This window comes from Euprymna scolopes, chromosome 46 (genome assembly GCF_053919585.1).
Source record: "Euprymna scolopes isolate OS-2025 chromosome 46, ASM5391958v1, whole genome shotgun sequence".
NCBI classification, from domain to species: Eukaryota; Metazoa; Mollusca; class Cephalopoda; order Sepiida; family Sepiolidae; genus Euprymna; species Euprymna scolopes.
In genome coordinates, this window is record NC_136527.1 from 96,781,905 (window position 1) to 96,799,115 (window position 17,211).

Below are 17,211 nucleotides of genomic sequence, written 5' to 3' on the forward strand. Positions count from 1 at the left end.
TACTGTTGTCACATTTGGGCTGGTGCATCTGCTGGTTTTCTCTCGCTCCTGGACAGGGTTCAAAAGAGAGTCGCCAACCTGATAGGTCCTGAACTTTCATCTAGGCTTCAGCCTCTGTCCAATCGACGAAATGTTTCATCCCTCTGCCTGTTCTACAAGTACTTTAATGGTGAATGCTCTGACGAACTACAAGCACTTGTACCTCCTCGACGTGACTACCCTCGACAAACCTGACAAACAACTAAGTCCCACCCCTTTACAGTAGAGATCCCTAGGTGTAAGAAAGCCTTTTACTCCAATAGTTTCTTCCCCAGAACTGCAAGACTTTGGAACTCCCTTCCGGATTCTGCTTTCCCAACTGTACTGATATGCAGAAGTTCAAGTGTAATGTGAACAAACATCTTGCTACTCATCTCTCTTCATAATTCCCTTACAACTTATGCCTCGGATAGTGGCCCTCTACTTCAAAGTGGCACTGTGCTTTGTTTGGGGTGAAAATTGATTCATAAAAAAGATAAAAAGAGAGAACGAAAAAAGAGGAAAAGAAAGAGAGAAAAGTGGGAGTTTTTTGGGCCAGTATCAAAGTGCAGTAATATCTTCTGTTTTCCGTCAGAGGGGAAATCCTTCTCAACCGAGGCATTTTCTTTTGTCCCATTCAGAGTATCATTTTTGCAAAACCGACGTTGTGTCTGACTTTACTCTCAAATGAATGTCAGTAATTTTTTTTTAATGAACCACAGTAAATTGTAATCATCAATCATAGATGTGTGTGTGTGTGTGTGTGTGTGTGTGTGTGTGTGTGTGTGTGTGTGTTACCAGCGAATGGTAAAAACTAGACACAAGGTAGAGATTAACTAATAGACATATGTAGATTAAAATTCGTAATAATAGAAACATGTAGCCAAGGGAGATAACTCTAGCGAAAATAGTTCTAAGAAAGAAAACTCTCATTAAAAATCTATAAATACTAAAAATACAACGTAAATAAATACATAAATATTAGCCTGGCAAAAAAAAAAAAAAAAAAAAAAAAAAAAAAAAAATCAGTCTGAATTTGATAAAACAAAAAAAAAGTCATTTTCACCAACAACTAGGCTTCGGACGATGTGATCTCTGAATTTCTTGCCGCTCTTCTAAAACACGCCATGGACTGAGGGAGATAACCCTATTTAATTTAGAAATTCGTTCATCTTTTTTTTTTCTTTCATATGACAGTTTGGCGCTTCTACACTATTGGGGCGAAGTTTCGGAAATCGTATTACTGAATTTCATATGAAAAGAATCGTATCTACGTATTCCTCGTATTTTTTAAGATGATGATATAAAAAAATTACGAAAATCGATAAGGTAGAAAATTATTTATTAAAGAAAATAAAAAATACAACTTGATGGAAACGATCGTAAGACACAGGTTAGTTCAAAAGGGAGGTAATTTTCCGTTTCTATTTAAACTAGATGACCGCAATTATTCCTACTACTACGACGATTAAAGTCATTCAGTCGGACATATATTCGGTGAATTTCTAACAGCATTTTGTGTAATTATTTAGTTTGAACTCATTTTCCCAAACTTACCGTATTCAACAGCAAGCACACACTGCCATTCTCCTTTTTCAAATATATCGATAAACATTGTATGATTTTCGAACCGATTACACATTTTAAAGTGAGTAAAACCACTAAAAACCCTTTTTTCCAGTTAGGTAGAAAAGTAACTTATCTTGCCTTTGGTAACATTTATTTGTTAGTTGTTTTTTTACCACTTTTTTGAATCTATGTGTACAGTAATACAAACCCGGAAGATCCAACAAATATGTGTATAATTTTATAAAAAAAAAAAATCAGTTCCGTTAAAAAAGAAAAAAGTAAATAAATAAATAAATAAATAATAATAATAATAATAATAATAATAATAATACCAAAAACAAATAAGGTCTGCAATGCAAGGGGAGTAACTCTAAAGTTCAAATTTAATTTCATAAAAGTTAGAGTTATCTCCCCTTTGCTATATGTTGGAATTTGCAATTGATATTGAAACACTTTATTTGTTTTTGCGTCATTGATACAAACCCTTCGGCAGATGTGCCTTCCGACTTTCTTCGAATGTATCGTCCATGCTTTTACATCATCGTATCATTATATAAAAATAACACCAATATGTCTACATACATGCAGTGATAGTAATGTCAGAAACCGATTTTAGAATGCGTGAAAAAAAAATTGAATTATTCGACCTCCTATTTTTACAAGCTTATAACTGCTTAAAAAATGTAATTCAAACCCTATTTTTTTTTTCAATTAAAGGAGCAAAGAGCAACTTTTAAAAAAAATAACAGGTTTAATAGAAAATTATGCAATTTTTTTAATCGGCTTTCTTTAAAAAAGATTTGAAGAAAATCAACGAAATTTTTCTTCCTTCAAGTATAAAAAATCGATATAAATTCCAAAAAATCACTTATCTAAAAAAAAAAAAAAAACAACTCAATGTGTAGTTCAATTCTTTATTGTTACAAATTTTTCCATATTTATATTTTAAATTCCAATTATTTTTAAATAAAATAATTTTTTAAACAACTATTTGAAAAACGTGCGATCATGGAAGCATTTTTCAAAAAACCAGAAGTAATCTTTCTCCTTGTGTTGAACTACGGATGAACAAAAGGACATAAAAACCACACATTCACGTTAGGTGTGTAGCCTTGTACCTGGATGAACGTGTGTTACCATAGTTGAAAAATAGTCAAATTTTACTCATAGGATTATTCCTTAAAAAAAACGTGCCATCACGTGGCATTACTAAACGGAACTTTTATATACCAAACTGAAATTTTTCGTTTAAGATGACAGTTTCATATCTATCTATCTATATATATATATATATATATATATATATATATATATATATATATATATATATATATATATATATATAAATTTAACTCTTGGTTCGTTCGTAATTAATAGTCTAAATAACCACTGGAATATATATATATATATGTATATATATATATATATATATATATATATATATGTTAATTACCCTAACCTTTTTTCCTTAAGAAAGAAGTTGTGTCACTCGATAACACACTACAGAAGATGACAGTTTCATATATATATATGTATATATATATATATATATATATATATATATATATATATATATATATATAATTTAACTCTTGGTTCGTTCGTAATTAATAGTCTAAATAACCACTGGAATGACTGCTTCGACATTTTAGTATAATATGTTTACTGTACCCATGTGTGTTTTTACATATCTCTTTTTAATTATAACATCAGACTGAATTTTGCTATAATAAATAGGTGTTTTTCCTTGTACGGATGGGGCATTTTTTTATTTGGGGACAATTATTTCACGCCGCGTGCCATCACGTGACATTACTAAACGGAACTTTTATATACCAAAACTGACATTTTTCGTTTAAAAATGGAATCATTTCTCTTTCGTTAATATATATATATATATATAATATATATATATATATATACATATATAATATTTCGTGTTTTATATATAAAGTAGAATTGTTGAATGTTATTCTTTTGATTATATTTGTTTTTAGGAGAAGCACAATTAAAAAAAAGATTAAAACGGAGCGAAATTTAAATTTCCATTCCATTTTTACAACAATCGTAAACAAGTGCATACTTCGTAAGTTTTATCGTAAGTTAGCGAGCAACCCATAAAAATCTGCTTAAAATATTGTAAATATATATATATATATATATATATATATATATATAACCTCTCCCTAACATACTGACAATAATTTGGTTCCGTCCTTCCCTATAAGAGGGATTGATTTACTAGGATTTGTATTAGAAGCTGAGCAAAATTATTCAATTGTTGAATTTTTTTACATTTTTGTTAAATTTGTTAGTTTGCAATCGCTAAAAGCCCACACAAAAAATTGAACAAAAGACAAAATTAAAAAGAATGGTACTCATGCAGAATTTAACCCCCTCCCTTGGATTCCAATTAGTTTAGGGTTCGACCGGCAATCACTGGATTCAGCCGAGCGTTGTTCAAATGTTGAAACACTAAATCAACCTTTTATTTATTTTTTTTCATAGTTAATTATTGATGGGAGCATTTTTTCTGTTTATTTTCTTAACATCTATTGACAAAAAAAAAATTTGTACATTCTTTGAAAAAAAAATTTAACTTTTCTCTACTTTCACCTAACTATTTACGGTGTTCATATAAAGCATGAATTTTTCTTTTCATGATAAAAATTCTGTTTTCAAAAATAAATGTTTACTGCCAACTTTCTTTTAAAAAAAAAAAGTGCAAGTTTTTCTGAAAAACAAAAAACTTTCACCTAACAATTTATGGTAAATAATTCACCTTTTCTTGGGGAAAAAACAACTTTTATTGATAAAAAAATTGCAAAAATAATAAAATAAATAAACAATAAAAAATGCATTTTTTTATGGGGAATGTGTTCCATTTTAAACAACTGAGCCACAGCAACGCGTGGCCGGGTGCAGCTTTGTGTGTGAATAAAAAAAATATATATATGAAACACGTGATCGCTAAAAACAATGGACTTAGATATAACATTCATTAGCTTACCAGTAATAGCAGGAGCACATTTTCAAAAGTAGGTTAATCTTTTTTTTTTTTAATAGAAACATGTAATGATAATAATTACCTGAAAATCCAGCTCCTATGATCAAATTTGGATGAAGAGGTGTTTGTCTAATACAAAATGCTCATCGGGAGTTTTTCTGTTGGAGATAGTGAAAGAGGGAGTTGTTGGAAAAAAATCAAAGATACATAGTCAAGAGATACACACGAATTATATATATATATGTGTGTGTGTGTGTGTGTGTGTGTGTACGTGTATGTGTGTATGTGTGTGTATGTGTGTATGTGTATGTGTGTATGTGTATGTGTGTGTGTGTGTATGTGTGTGTATGTGTGTATGTGTGTGTATGTGTGATGTGTGTGTATGTGTGTATGTGTGTATGCGTGTGTGTGTATGTGTGTGTGCGTGTGTGTATGTGTGTGTGTATGTGTATATTGTGTGTGCATGTTATGTGTGTGTGTGTATGTGTATGTGTGTGTATGTGTGCGTGTATGTGTGCGTGTGTGTGTGCGTGTGTGTGTACTAGTCTTCCCGTTGGTCCTTGAAGGGTATGTGTGTGTATGTGTGCGTGTGTGTGTATGTGTGTGTGTGTGTGTGTGTACTAGTCTTCCCGTTGGTCCTTGAAGGGTAAGATGAAACAATTTTCAAAATAAAAAGTGATTTTGCAATTTTATTGTCTTTTATTGTCTTGAGAAAACATTTTTTTTTAAGTAATGAGTGACAGAAATAAAAACTCAGGAAGCCTCCAGAGCACTACTGCATACACTAATTAAAATTAAGGAGACCCTACTAGGTGCGTGTCTAATACAAAATACTCGTCCGGGGTTTTCTGTTGGAGATGGTAAAAGGAGGAACTTATTGGAAAAAATCAAAGATACATAGTGAGGAAAATATATATATATATATATATATATATATATATATATATATATATATATATATATATATATATATAGGGTGACCCAACGTTGCTCGGGATTGAATGATGATCAACAAATTTTTCACACTCCTATATTCTTATTGTCATCTAAATCAGTAAAATCAATCATTTCTAACTTGAACTTAACGGCATCGTCGCCCTCTAGAAAAGATAAAACCCTGTATGGTAGCCTTAACTATCCACTCACCTTCCATTAATTTACTTATACTAAACATGGTTAAATAATTGCACTCACTCACCGTATATATACAATGCTCAACAATACAAGGGTCTGGCTCTAATCCAGGAAAGACATCTTTCACAAATTCACTACATATTTTGATGGCCCAATCATTTTCAACTTGGTCTCGTCGGTCGGGATCAATAACAGGTCCATCGTGTAGCGCTACCTGTTGAGTTTAGAAGAAAAAGAATAGATAAAAGTCTATTACGATAAACAAAGGGTCATAAATCGATTTGATATGGTGCACATATTAAATGTAACTTTCATTTTTTTCATATTGCCACCCGGACTTAGAGTTAGTTTTTGGGTTAATAGATATCATAGTTTTTCATATATAATTGGTGGGCATATATATATATATATATATATATATATATAGTAAGTTATAAAATATACATGGCGATTAAACTACACTGAATATTCCGCGTTTCATCCACTCTAGGATTCTTCAGGCTTATGCGAGAATTTTGTGGTCTCGCGTTTTATATACGGACCTTCTATTGAGTTTTTAGTTAGCGTTGTTTTCATACAATATTTTTTTATTATTAAATGTACTTTTGTGGTCATAATATCGAGTTTTGAAATCTAAGGAAGTCATACCTATGTAATATTTCTTGTTATTTGGGTTTTCTTTCGCAAATGTTGTTGCCTGGTAAACTATGCTTTTGGTTAGACATTTATTTTGAAGTGGGCAAAGTGTGCAGTATCTGCAGTTGCATTTATCTTGTTCGTTATTAGTATTTTTATTTTTATTTCTAGTATGGTTGTTGTTGTCCGGAGTTGGTTTATTATTATTATTATTATTATTATTATTTCTGCTAGTTACATATGTGTTTTTTGTGTTAGTTCTATTTTTGTCATGGTGTCCACTTTTTTATTCTTGTTTTGTTATTTTCATAGCTTTTATTTAATATTTTGTTATTATGTGGTTTAATTATCGTCTCTAAATTTTCGCAGCAGCTGTAGGATAATTTTAGGGTATTTTTATTGAAAATTTTGTGTAAGGGGTTGGTTGCAGGGAAGTGCTTTTCGATAAGATCTACAAATTTCTTGCCAAGTTTTGTTTTTAACATTTGATTGTATGGTGCCGTATACCAGATTATATTTCTTTTTCTTCTATTTTTAATTTTATTATAGTTATTGGTGCTTTGTTGCTTATATTTGCTATCAATATTTTTGCATCCACTATTTCTTAGGGCTGTTTCATAAATATTAGTTGACCTGTTAAATACATTTTCATCGCTTGAGTTATTGCTGAGTCTACTTACGATCGAGTTAGGAATCTGTTTTATAATTGATGGTGGGTGATTGGACTTAGGGTTTACGTATATTGGATTAGCGTTATCTTTTAAATAGGGTTCATATGTGTTTTTATCTAAATTTAACGTGACGTCCAGGAAGTTTGTTATTTTTATGTTAGCTAATACGTCTACATTTAGGCCTAGTTTTTTTCATTTCCTTGTGTATGATTTTCTTAAAATTATCAACCTATATATATATATATATATATATATATATATATATATATATATATATTTACTATAATAATTAAATACCTACAGACACTAGTGTTTCATCCTTTTGGAAATCTAAAGTGCAGGGTGTCACGATTAACACTTTTTGCCAAAATATTTGAGACCATAATCCGGCACCTTACAGATGCTAAACTTCTGACTGACAAACAATAGAAAAATTTTGATAGATTTTTAAAGTTTAAAAATTGAAAAATATTGAGTTCGGAAAATTCATTACTGTTTTTAAAAAAAAAATATTTCAATTACTTTTAAAACAACTTTAATAGTTTATTTTGGAAGTATAATCCATAAAGAAAATAAATAACCCACTTTTAACTGAGAAATTACGAGTTTTTTATATTTTATTCGCAGTTTCGTGTTAGGGGTGTCAAAAATTCCTACAAAAATTCCGATACACCTAGTCATTTTCTACATTGTTTTCTTTGAAATCTAAACTCTAACAAATATACAACTTCAAATATTTTTATATATAGTCGTTTAAGAAAAAAATACAGCACATACGATGTCTACACTTGTCCAAGAAAAATAATTAGTTCTTATCGACATAGCGGAATACTGAAAATACACGTTATACAAGCCAATATTCAAGGGAGGTAACTCTAAATTTTATTACTGAAATTTTTATTACTGAAATTAGAGTTATTTCCCTTGACTCTAATGACAAGTATGTAATTATTGTTGTGTTTCGATTAAAACCACATTTAAAAAATCGATTTCTTAACAATCAGCTTTTTTGTTTACGTAAAAATTAATTTAGAAAATAAAAACGAAAAATTTGATGATCTTCAGATGTTTTAATCGATAAAAATCTGAATAATTTAAAAGAAAATTATCAAAATTGTCCCTCAATGTTTGCATGCTAGATTAAAACCTTCTGATCAAATTAAGATTCTACATTTTCAGGCGGTTACGTGTCAAAATCCTTTAAGACGAGAAGAAAAAAATTAAGACGAAGAATAATTTTGTAATTTAGAAATTAAATGTAAAATGATCACGAATTTTCGGGCCATTGTCGTTTTAAGTCAGTAAAAATGGTGTACTTATCACCGACTTTAAATTCTAAACCAATAGTTTGTTTTTCTTTCTGCTATTTTTACTAATGTTGTGCATTTTAAGAGGGGGGGGAGGGTCTACTGTTTTACAACCTTGTCACCCAGACTTAGGGTTAGTGGATAATTTGTCTAATTGGTTAAAAACTGTGAAACGGCCGGGAAATAGGAGATCAGTTTACATTAACTTTGTATACGAAATTGATCCCCCACTTTAAATTCTCAAAATTTTTAAAAACTTGGTGTTAAAATTTTTTACAAAAGAGTTACGCACCTGAAATGCACATTTACCTACTTATACTAAATGTGAGTTAATCAAAGCTTGTTATTTCTAAGGTCTTTTTATTCTTGTGCTCAAATATATATACACAGGGTGGAACGATAAAAGTGAAAAACGACACTACAGCTTTATTTGAAAAAGTCAGGTGATATATATTCAATGCAGCCGCCTTCAGCCTCAATCTCCGTCTCGATACAGGTCCGGAGCTGGGAGCATTTTCTGAAGCCAAGCCTTTCTATAGTGAAAATATTAATGTGTGTATTTTGAAATGTAAAAATCACTGGTGACCATGTTTGTACAGGCGGCATATGAAAGGGGCCAACCCTCAATTTGGTCAGGAATGCTGAAAACGAATATTCGTATATTAATTTTAGGTGAGTAAATGAAGAAGCTGTATATATATAACTACTTCATTTACTCACATAAAATAAATATACGAAAGTATAGATTTATGCATAAACTTTAAGTATTTACTTCCAAACTGCTCAATACGTTGGTAGAGCTCGTTAGTAATTTATGAAATATATACGGCGATTAAGCTACACTGAATATTCGGCGTTTCATCCACTATAGGATTCGTTAGCCTGACGACTCCTATAGTGGATGAAACGCCGAATATTCAGTGTAGCTTAATCGCCATATATATTTCATAAATTACTATATATATATATATATATATATATATAAATATATATATTTGTTAGTACATTTTCAAGTATTTTTTTTAAAGGTAGATAACTCTTATTTTTATTATCTCCCTTGAGAAAGCACACACAGATATATGTATATATATACATATATTTGTGAGTATATTTTCATATGGTTTCCTAAAGGTAACTCTGACTTTAATTATCTGCCTTGATTAATATCTGAGAAGTTCTTTTTGTTTTAACTTATTTTAAAGCGTTTATTTACTTTGGAACATAACAAGTGTTCAGGCTCAAATTAGAACAAGACCGAGGTGACTGTCATGAGACCGTCGTCTCCCTGCATATTAAAACAAAGCCAACCTCCATACGTAGTTAATTGTCATGTCGAAAATAGTAATATATCCAAAAATTACGAAAACTCTACAAGTGCAGAGTTCTTTATAGTTCAAACCAATATTAAGTAATTTTTTTTTTTTTTTTTTTTGGCATACATTATTGCTGATATTCATGCTGCTCCTCTTTGATCAAATTGTCTCTAGGATGGATTAGAGTTGGGGGTCAGGGTTAGCCTTTTTTTTTTATATTTGATATGTAATTCTATGTCGATTTTTTTAATCTTTTCGAATATGCTGAAAACGAATATCACAATTTAATTCGGGGCACATGATGTATAACAAATAGATAACACAGAAAATAGACTTATAGTTTTTAAAGGTTTATTAGAAGAAAAATATGTAACCCACAGTGGGGACCCTAACAGGTACTACCACTCCGGGTCAGAGTGGACCTGGGAGCAATGGTAATTAAAGGGTGGCTCCACACTCCCCAAGCCCGCTTATGGAGCTTTACCATCGGATACAGTTTAAGGTCATATCCAGGACCCTGAATCCTGTTCTTGTAGAAATTTTGGATGGGAGTGGTCTTCTTCTGGGAGAAGTTTCGGCTGGTTGCTAAATAAAAAGAAAAAAGAGACAAGTTTTAATCCAACGGAAATGGAATCATGTCGTTACAAGTCCGAGTAATTTTGAAATGGATATATCTATAAAAGTGAAAGTGTACAACTTATAGTATAAACCACTGAAATGTTAGATATAGTTTCCTTGGCCATGGATCTAACGTAATAAATTCATATGACCCTTAATCAATAATGGTTAATGTGTCAAAGTTAAAAATAAAGGAAAAAATATATATAAGTGTAATTATTACTTCACGCGACAAATAGCTAGGGGGTTGCTTTAATCCACGATGTATTTGTAAGTCATGCCGTGCTTTCTTTTCTCTAGCTTTAATTTAAACCTACGTCACTGCCAGTGGTCATACACGCAAACACGTAACGGGTTCGAGCCTTCCTCCCTGCTACCACGCGTTTTTCGTTGTTTGGCTCAACACAAAACCCCCAAACTCCCAGGGATAAAATGCTAGTTTTGTACAAAGTACTGAGATGCCAGACAATTATGCTAGTTTAGAACTTTCAGGTCCAAGTAATCAGCCACATTTTTCAGTTTTGGGGCATAAATATTACTGCAAAGGCGTGTAAAGGGCAAACTCGAATTTGAGCGCAATCGTTATTCTAATAATTGCTCATTTTTAATATGCCAATATTATTATCATTTTCTTATATGGATCAGCAAGATATTTTTACTAGTAATAAGTTTATTTTTAGAACAGCTTATCACTTATTCTCTGGTATATTTTTGGTTTTAAAGTATTATTTTAGTATTAGTGTTTAATCTTTCAGTATTTATACAATTTAACATTTTGATATTTACATTTATGTCGAGGTTTAGTGTTTATTATTTGATCGGTTATAACTTAATTTAGCGCTAATTTATAAGTTATGTTTTAGTATCTAATCATGATTTTTTTGTTTTTAATTATTAGTTTTAGTTTTTATAGTTATTTAATATATTATAATTTATTAGAATATATTAACAGTAGTAAAATTATATTACTGATCCATAATGAAAATGATAATTATAGCTGGAACAATTACATCGAGAGCATTGCCAGGGCTGCTGCGAGGAAGGTGGGCTCTCTCTACCGTGCTAGAAAACTTCTAACACCCCAAAGTATCCTGTACCTCTCTAACAAGGCCACTATTCGCCCATGTATGGAGTATTGCTGTCATATTTGGGCTGGTGCATCGGCTACTAGTCTCTCGCTCCTTGACAGGGTTCAAAAGAGAGTCGCAAATCTGATAGGCCCTAAACTGGCATCTAAGCTTCAGCCTCTGTCCCATCGTCGAAACGTTGCATCCCTCTGCCTGTTCTACAACTATTATAATGGTGAATGCTCTGATGAACTGCAAGCATTTGTGCCCCCACAACGTAAACACCCTCGACAGACCCGACAAGCTGCAAAATCCCACCCCCCACACTGTAGAGATCCCTACATTTAAAAGATCTTTCTACTCCAGTAGTTTCTTCCCCAGAGCTGCTAGAATTTGGAATTCCATTCCAGGTCACTGCTTCCCCAACTGTACTGACATGCATAAGTTCAAGTGCAACGTGAACCAACACCTCCCTGCCCAAATCCCTACATAGTACCCCAGTAGATGTTTCCCCCTGATAGTGGCAAAGTGCCTTGTTTGAGGTAAAAATGTAATAAAAAAAAAAAAACAATAGTAATGTAAATATTTGTATATAATTACAAAGCATATTGTTCATGCATTTTAATACTTTACTTTAGGCAAATCCACATGAACAAGGAAACCTATCTCTCTCGGCAAAAATGAGTTCAAACTGAAGAAATGTTATATATAATTGTTTTCGGCTAACTTTACCAAATCTGTGCGTATGCTAAACATAAGTAAAAAAAACAAGTAATGTTCAACGCTGCAAGAGAACTAGAAAGAGAATAAAAGTTAATAGACAGGATAAAGTCTGGAACAAAAAGAGAAAAAATTAATTAGCAAAATTTATCAGGTGCGAAAAAAGTGAGTAATGTTCAACGGTACTGGAGAACAAGAAAAGAAAGGGCCAATTAGAAGCTGGAATCATCAAAAGTCATTAGACAAAAAAGAAATCAAGTAAATAGGATGCCATTTATCAGGTGCTGTAAAGAAATGCTCTTTTAGAATCTTCAAGTCTCAACACTCACTAGTAAAAATAAGTCAAAAACAAGTAATGTTCAACGCTGCAAGACAACTAGAAAGAGAATAAAAGTTAATAGACAGGATAAAGTCTGGAACAAAAAGAGAAAAAAGAAATTAGCAAAATTTATCAGGTGCGAAAAAAGTGAGTAATGTTCAACGGTACTGGAGAACAAGAAAAGAAAGGGCCAATTAGAAGCTGGAATCATCAAAAGTCATTAGACAAAAAAGAAATCAAGTAAATTAAGAAATTAACTGAAACCCATCTAAAACAAAGCAAATTCAGCAGCTGGTACAAAACAAGTGCTGAAAAGGTGGTTTAGAGTCCTGAAGTCTCAACAATCACTAGAAAATTAGAAATAAATCAAGGTAGTTGTTGCAGCACCACCAAGACACATTGATACAATAAATGAAACCTTTATGAATTCGATGGGAAGTTGGAGTTGCTTATAAAAAAAAATATATTATTACTTACTTTAGGAATTTCTGGAACTGCTTCCAAGATGGGGATGAGAGGGGTCATGGGTGTTGCTGCTGCTGGTGCTGAAAACTTGAATAACTTTTTCTTTTTTTTTTAATTGTTTTTTTCTTTTTTTGGTTTGTTTGTTTTATTTATTTTCCTTTATTTCATAGCATTTTATTTTTATGAAATTATTTTTTTGGAAATTATAATTAGGAAATAGCAATACTTACTTTATGACTTTCTGGAACTGCATCCAATATTGGGATGACAGGGTCATGGCTGTTGCTGTTGAAACCTGTAATAACTAGTTGTATTATTATTTTTACATTTTTTTTTTCGGTTTATTTTCCTTTAGATCACAGTATTTTATTTTTTGTGAAATTTTCTTTTTTTTTTTTAAATTATAATTAGAAGAAGATATCAATACTTACTTTATGACTTTCTGGAACTGCATCCAATATTGGGATGACAGGGTCCTGGCTGTTGCTGTTGAAACCTGTAATAACTAGCTGTATTTTGCATTATTATTTTTACATTTTTTTTTCGGTTTATTTTCCTTTAGATCACAGTATTTTATTTTTTGTGAATTTTTTTTTTTTAAAAATTATAATTAGAAGAAGATATCAATACTTACTTTATGACTTTCTGGAACTGCATCCAATATTGGGATGACAGGGTCATGGCTGTTGCTGTTGAAACCTGTAATAACTAGTTGTATTTTGCATTATTATTTTTACATTTTTTTTTTCGGTTTATTTTCCTTTAGATCACAGTATTTTATTTTTTGTGAAATTTTCTTTTTTTAAAAAATTATAATTAGAAGAAGATATCAATACTTACTTTATGACTTTCTGGAACTGCATCCAATATTGGGATGACAGGGTCATGGCTGTTGCTGTTGAAACCTGTAATAACTACTTGTATTTTGCATTATTATTTTTACATTTTGTTTTTGTTTTATTTATGTTACTTTAGTACATTGCATTTTACTGAGTGTATGTTAATTATTTTGTTAATTTTTATTAAAATAAAATACCTGTAACAGAAAAATAATTTTGGTTATGATCATGCATGGGTGAATATTTTCGGTTAGACTTGCTAAAGTTGGTTAAAGGAAATATAAGCAGAAAGGAATTCGTTTTAATCACTAGCAACACAACGAAAGAAATACTTACCTGAGGATTGTGCTGATTCTAACTAGAAGCTGCAGCAATGGAAAAGAGGAAAATTAAACTTGTCAATTACAAAAACTGAAATCGAAAAGAAGAAACGCTTGATGCTTTACTCACCTCTGGCTAGTCGTGGTCGCCATCAAACTGAAAAAGGAGGGAAAGGGTGGAATCCACTAGTTACCAGGTACCGTACAGGAAAGGACAGTTTGGGCAGGTAGGTGATGATCTCCCCAAAGTGGAGCGCTACATAAAACATGCATTGCTACGAACATCCTCCGAAAAAGGCGGTTTCTACTCGGAATAAAAGGCGGAGCAGAAAACGGAAGTGTTCTCTCTACTCAACACGATTCCTAGAGAGATACCACGAGATTGTGCGTGAATGAGGAGGAGGTGATGAAAGCTCACAAAACTGCCATTCCTACTATCGTATCGGATATTATTAATCGGAGGTCCATCATTGCATTACCGCCCCAGCTCGTAGTTGATAGATAGTAGGAATAATATTACCAGCGCCCTTCAGGCAGCTTGTGAGAACACACAAACTAATGGTAGTATTACTCTAGTCGTTCCTGGTCGAATGGAGCCATGCATGCATTATGTAGTAACACGAGCACGTGTCGCCTGATAAGAAAGAGCGTAGGCTCACCCACTTGGGGAGATTTCCTATCCAGACTTGCACCTATTTGTACACCTGGAACCGGACTCAGAACCTCGACAATGAGAAGAGTCAAGGAGAGCAAGGTGTTGAACTACCTAAAGAGGTCACCATATAAAACAAGCGTTGCTGTGAACAACCTTCCAAAACGAGGGAAGGGACTTTTTGTTCTCTCTACCCAACAGGATTCCTAGAGAGATACCACTAGATTGTGCGTGAATGTGGAAGAGCCTATGAAAGCTCACAAAACTGCCATTCCTACTATCGTATCGGATATTATTAATCGGAGGTCCATCATTGCATTACCGCCCCAGCTCGTAGTTGATAGATAGTAGGAATAATATTACCAGCGCCCTTCAAGCAGCTTGTGAGCACACGCAAACTAATAGCAGTATTACTCTAGTCATCCGTAGTCGAGTGGAGGCACGCGTGAATTACATAGTAGAAACACGAGCACGTGTCGCTCCCTCTTCGGGGGAATTCGGAAAAGCGCACCTTGCGCTGCAGGTATTTGTTGAGCTGGGAGTTGACTCAACAACTCGACACTGAGAAAAGAGCTTTAGAAAAGCTCCAGATTAGTTACCTGCAAAGTCGAGGAAAGTTGGAGGACCAGGCCTGCGAAGGAGAACACACACAATTTGGGCCTTGATGGAAGCACACGGGAGAGAGGGAGGCCCATTTTTCTCTTTCGGGGGAGTGTTCTCCTTCCAGCCTGCTCGAGCACGTCTTTTCTGCTCGCCACATGCAAGCGTATAAAAAGACGACCAGATGACGGACGCAACAAACTCATGCCGTCATTAACTGGATTTTGATCGGGTTCCGTACAACAAGGTGTTGAACTCCCTAAAGAGGGCACCATATAAAACAAGCGTTGCTGCGAACAACCTTCCAAAACGAGGGAAGGGACTTTTTGTTCTCTCTACCCAACAGGATTCCTAGAGAGATACCACAAGATTGTGCGTGAATGTGGAAGAGCCTATGAAAGCTCACAAAACTGCCATTCCTACTATCGTATCGGATATTACTAATCGGAGGTCCATCATTACATTACCGCCCCAGCTCGTAGTTGATAGATAGTAGGAATAATATTACCAGCGCCCTTCAAGCAGCTTGTGAGCACACGCACACTAATTGTAGTATTACTCTAGTCGTTCCTGGTCGAATGGAGCCATGCATGCATTATGTAGTAATAAAATAAAATACCTGTAAGAGAAAAATAATTCTGGCTATGATCAAGCATGGGTGATTATTTTTGGTTAGACTTGCAAAAGTTGGTTAAAGGAAATATAAGCAGAAAGGAATTCGTTTTAATCACTAGCAACACAACGAAAGAAATACTTACCTGAGGACTTGTACTGATTCTAACTAGAAGCTGCAGTAATGGAAAAGAGGAAAATTAAACTTGTCAATTACAAAAACTGAAATCGAAAAGAAGAAACGCTTGATGCTTTAGTCACCTCTGGCTAGTCGTGGTCGCCATCAAACTGAAAAAGGAGGGAAAGGGTGGAATCCACTCGTTACCAGGTTTCGTACAGGAAAGGACAGTCTGGCCAGGTAGGTGATGATCTCCCCAAAGTGGAGCGCTACATAAAACATGCATTGCTACGAACATCCTCCGAAAAAGGCGGTTTCTACTCGGAATAAAAGGCGGAGCAGAAAACGGAAGTGTTCTCTCTACTCAACACGATTCCTAGAGAGATACCACAAGATTGTGCGTGAATGTGGAAGAGCCTATGAAAGCTCACAAAACTGCCATTCCTACTATCGTATCGGATATTATTAATCGGAGGTCCATCATTGCATTACCGCCCCAGCTCGTAGTTGATAGATAGTAGGAATAATATTACCAGCGCCCTTCAGGCAGCTTGTGAGAACACACAAACTAATTGTAGTATTACTCTAGTCGTTCCTGGTCGAATGGAGCCATGCATGCATTATGTAGTAACACGAGCACGTGTCGCCTGATAAGAAAGAGCGTAGGCTCACCCACTTGGGGAGATTCCCTATCCAGACTTGCACCTATTTGTACACCTGGAACCGGACTCAGAACCTCGACAATCAGAAGAGTCAAGGAGAGCAAGGTGTTGAACTACCTAAAGAGGTCACCATATAAAACAAGCGTTGCTGTGAACAACCTTCCAAAACGAGGGAAGGGACTTTTTGTTCTCTCTACCCAACAGGATTCCTAGAGAGATACCACAAGATTGTGCGTGAATGTGGAAGAGCCTATGAAAGCTCACAAAACTGCCATTCCTACTATCGTATCGGATATTATTAATCGGAGGTCCATCATTGCATTACCGCCCCAGCTCGTAGTTGATAGATAGTAGGAATAATATTACCAGCGCCCTTCAAGCAGCTTGTGAGCGCACGCAAACTAATAGCAGTATTACTCTAGTCGTCCGTAGTCGAGTGGAGGCACGCGTGCATTACATAGTAGAAACACGAGCATGTGTCGCTCCCTCTTCGGGGGAATTCGGAAAAGCGCACCTTGCGCTGCAGGTATTTGTTGAGCTGGGAGTTGACTCAACACCTCGACA

The 17,211-nt window shown here is 33.7% G+C and overlaps 1 protein-coding gene across 1 annotated transcript in view; it reads right to left on the reverse strand.

Annotated features, from left to right (window-relative positions):
• LOC145270185 (uncharacterized) overlaps positions 1-17,211 on the reverse strand; it is a 149,768-nt gene that overhangs the window by 1,016 nt on the left and 131,541 nt on the right. The window contains exon 12 of the mRNA XM_080125814.1: positions 5,793-5,942. Within this exon, the coding sequence (XP_079981940.1) occupies positions 5,793-5,942 (150 nt within the window). The remainder of the gene's footprint in view (positions 1-5,792; positions 5,943-17,211) is intronic.